Consider the following 3,797-nt stretch of genomic DNA (forward strand, 5'->3'; position numbering starts at 1 on the left):
GCCTGCTCACAACCCCGCCCAGCCTTGCGAACTGGGTATGGTGGATTAAAGGGGAAGTATACCCTAAAATCAAATTTTCACCAGTTGTAGTCTTCTGGGTGCTGAGTCGAATGGTCTTGGTCCGAGGAAGCTGCGGCGCTCCCTTCCTACTTGAATCCCAATCGAACTCGCGCACTTCCACCGAAACTGGGTGACTGCGCCCTACTAGATGGGGATTTGTATGCAAAATGTCACTAAAAGCGCCATTTCGTTCTTATAAAAGCACGGATGACCGCGATTGGCCCATATGTTGTAGTCTTTTGGACGCTGAGTCGACTGGTTTTGGTCCGAAAAGGCTGCGATGCAGCGTTCCTCCTTTATTCCCAATCGAACATGGTTGAAGAAGCGGTCACGTGCTCCTGCGTACACCAGTCAGCTGGTCACCGTGCCTGCAGGGTACAACTTACTAGCCTGTTTGACCTTTTTTGGGTGCAGTCCTGTCACTCGAGTTGAACTCGAGTTGAACCTTGGTGTGAAAGTTGTCGCCTGCTGGCGCGGTGACCAGGTGATTTGGGCACCCAGGAGCACGTGACCGCTTGTTCAACCATGTTCGATTGGGAATAAAGGAGGAACGCTGCATCGCAGCCTTTTCGGACCAAAACCAGTCGACTCAGCGTCCAAAAGACTACAACATGTGGGCCAATCGCGGTCATCCGTGCTTTTATAAGAACGAAATGGCGCTTTTAGTGACATTTTGCATACAAATCCCCATCTAGTAGGGCGCAGTCACCCAGTTTCGGTGGAAGTGCGCGAGTTCGATTGGGATTCAAGTAGGAAGGGAGCGTCGCAGCTTCCTCGGACCAAGACCATTCGACTCAGCACCCAGAAGACTACAACTGGTGAAAATTTGATTTTAGGGTATACTTCCCCTTTAAGAACCCGGTTCAACGCTCGAGCAAGCGCTCTCCACTCAAGGTGTTCACAGCAACTGATAGGAACTCATATGGGGAAATTATAGAAAAGAAATAATAAGATAAAGAGAATAAATTTCAACGCACCTCAATAAACGGAGCCCCACATACAGTACCTCAGAAAAGTGGATCTTCCGACCAGTGTTTTTGTTGACGCCGCAACCAGATGATGTAGCTGCTTCGCAGAGACGTCTTACTGCACAAATTACAAATAAATTTTATTCTTCGATTAGAAAATCCAAGCGCTTTCAGAGCCCTCCGAAGAGAGTCCGGGATGAAACCACGCACACCTACCTCAACCGAAAAAGAAACGACCTGCCACCCGTTTGCTCGGCATTGATCGGCCAGATCCGCATACCGCCTGTCCTTCCGCGAGTTACTGACACTGAATCTGTCCTCAGCACAAACTGTCAACTCCATCCAGAATACAATCCTACGACTCGTAGAGTACAGAACTATATCTGGTCTGAGGGTGGTAAGTGCAACACAGCTAGGGAAAGAAATCTTTGCACTAACTGAGTCGACAAGAAGTTTCCAGTCTGAGGCCGCTGACAGGAGATCAGTCGTAACCAACTTTCGTCTGGGCTGAACGCGAACTGGCTTCTCTCCCGCCTTGCAAAACGAGATGAAGTCAAGCTCATTTGAATTTCCGGTTTGTACGGTGTTTGCAGCAGTGCGGATTCGAATCTCCTCACGCATGTTCCTGACGATGACCCCGAGTACGTTGTCGTGCCTCCAGGTGTAACGTCCCTGGTCCAGCGCTACGCGACAAGCGCCAAGCACGTGGCGCGTAGTACAGGCCCAGGTACGGCACAAACTACAGTATGGATCCACTACGGTGTTTCCCCAACGGCGTAGGTTCGTTGGAGAAGGTAGCACGTCGAGGGTTGATGCGAGAAGAAATTTCAAATCCTTACCAGTACCACCGTACAAAAGGGATTTCCACGAGAGGTCCTGCCACATCACCGATGTCCACTCCAACCACTTGCCTTGCACCTGAAGAGTCTTCAGCCTCAAAATCTGCTCCTGCGCGTTGATCTCCTCAAATGTTTGAAGGAGATCCTTCCTCGGGGGTTTGGAATGCTGCTTCGGAGCACGAGCACCCAACCCTGCACGATGACTTGAAGATGACGGTGGACGGAGAGTCCCTGAACCTACTGATGCCTCTGCACACTCCAGCTCTATTGTCGCCGCATATCGCTTTGTCAGCTTCGCATCCTTACTCCGACGCAGAGTGTACAGCGCCCTCATGCGCGCGTCCCCACTCGATCGAAGAATGTGCCATTTGATGGACTGGCACTTTTTCCACACCGTAGGAAGGTAGTGGAGGCGTAAGCCAAAGCGTTTGCGACTGCCAATAAAAAGAATGGCAGAGTTTGCGCATCGAGGTAGGCCTGACCATTTCTTCAGAAATGGTAAACACATAAAGTGCAGTTCACGTACAAAACCTTGTGTGAGTTCAAGAACCTGGAAAGACCAAGAAAGCTTGGGCACTACAAGATGGTGGTAAAGCCATAGCTTGTGGTGGTCTTGAAGCCAAGAGCCATCTACTTTTTGCATGAGAGATACAGTGAGTTGACGGATGTCTTCCCGCTGGGTCTGCTCAGAGCAATCAGCATGCAGCCTTCGCCCCAGGAACTTGAACTCTGCAGTGTCAATGAAAGCGATCTTCCTCCCTGACATTGTCAGGCAGGGATCGTAAGGTTTGTACCGGCCATCTACAAGCTTTGCTGCACTGCTTTTGCATTTGTGCGGCGCCGCCTGCATACATTGGGTCCACGAGAGAAAGTCCTCCGTGACCGCAATGAGTTTTTGACAACCTGCACTAGATTTGCTATAGAGGCCTAAGTCATCAGCAAAAGCTGTTTGGGACACTTGCAAAGGGGCAGATTTAAAATCATAGGAGAGGCAACTTAATTCAGGGGCTGCAAGTGAGTCCAGCAGAAGCTGGAAACAAATATTGAAAAGGACCGGGGACAAGGGGCACCCCTGGAAAACACCAATGTTGTAATTAAAGGAGAGAGAGAGAGAGAGAGAGAGAGAGAGAGAGAGAGATAAGGAAGAATATAAGAAGAACAATAGGGCTACAGCTTACTAACTCTTGCCAATACTGTAGTCGGATGAGGTCAAAGGTCACTCAGTAGTAGTATCCTGAGTGAGGTAACCAGGGAGTAGTCTTTCTACTCTCGACGCGGCGTACCGTGTTCTCCAAGGGCGTTACCTCCAGGGAATAGTACTACATTGTATTACTACTCCCAGGCTGGAGGTTACGACCTTGGAGAACACGATACGCGTCGAAAGTGGAAAGATGCTCTTGTCATCATGTCGGATCTTTTTTGTTCGGGTTTGGAATCTTTCGATTACAATAACTGATCTAGATTTGAGCCATTATGATATGGTCGCAAGACTGGGACTCTACCAAGCAGAGAGACGACTCTCTGCTTCCATGTACTGAGAACAGGGTATTTGACGACTCCCTGATGTAGATCTACCAGCCGGTTTCCGGTTGCATAGCATTGAGGAACACTTCACCGTCGTCCGTCGCCCACGCCTTTTTGTGCTCTTTGGGTGGGTTTCCCTCCCTGAGCGGCACAACGAGGTACGGGACGGGACGGCTGGTTTCCTCAAACGAGTCGCCAACAACATCACCATTGAACCGCACCTGCAGCCGGTAACTGGGGAAGCATTCCGCTACTGCTCTGCCTTAGCGAACCTCCAGGCAAGGCTGGATATAGCAGCGAGTGGTGTCTGCGGTGGGCGTTTTGACCACTTTCTTCGACGTACGGGTATTTAACACTTTCGCAGCTTCAAATCATTCCACATCAGTACCCTCCTGCCGCCAACGTC

The 3,797-nt window shown here is 50.2% G+C and overlaps 1 protein-coding gene across 1 annotated transcript; it reads right to left on the bottom strand.

Moving 5' to 3' along the window:
* Positions 1–977: 977 nt before the first annotated feature.
* LOC135809785 (uncharacterized) lies at positions 978–2,962 on the bottom strand. The gene is made up of 2 exons (XM_065323214.1): positions 1,245–2,962; positions 978–1,146 (listed from the first exon to the last, which is right to left on the bottom strand). Exons 1-2 carry the CDS (start codon positions 2,715–2,717, stop codon positions 1,144–1,146), a joined length of 1,476 nt encoding a protein of 491 aa, XP_065179286.1. The 5' UTR covers positions 2,718–2,962; the 3' UTR covers positions 978–1,143.
* Positions 2,963–3,797: the final 835 nt, after the last annotated feature.

The sequence above is a fragment of the Sycon ciliatum genome, chromosome 2 (assembly GCF_964019385.1).
Source record: "Sycon ciliatum chromosome 2, ocSycCili1.1, whole genome shotgun sequence".
Classification (NCBI taxonomy): domain Eukaryota; kingdom Metazoa; phylum Porifera; class Calcarea; order Leucosolenida; family Sycettidae; genus Sycon; species Sycon ciliatum.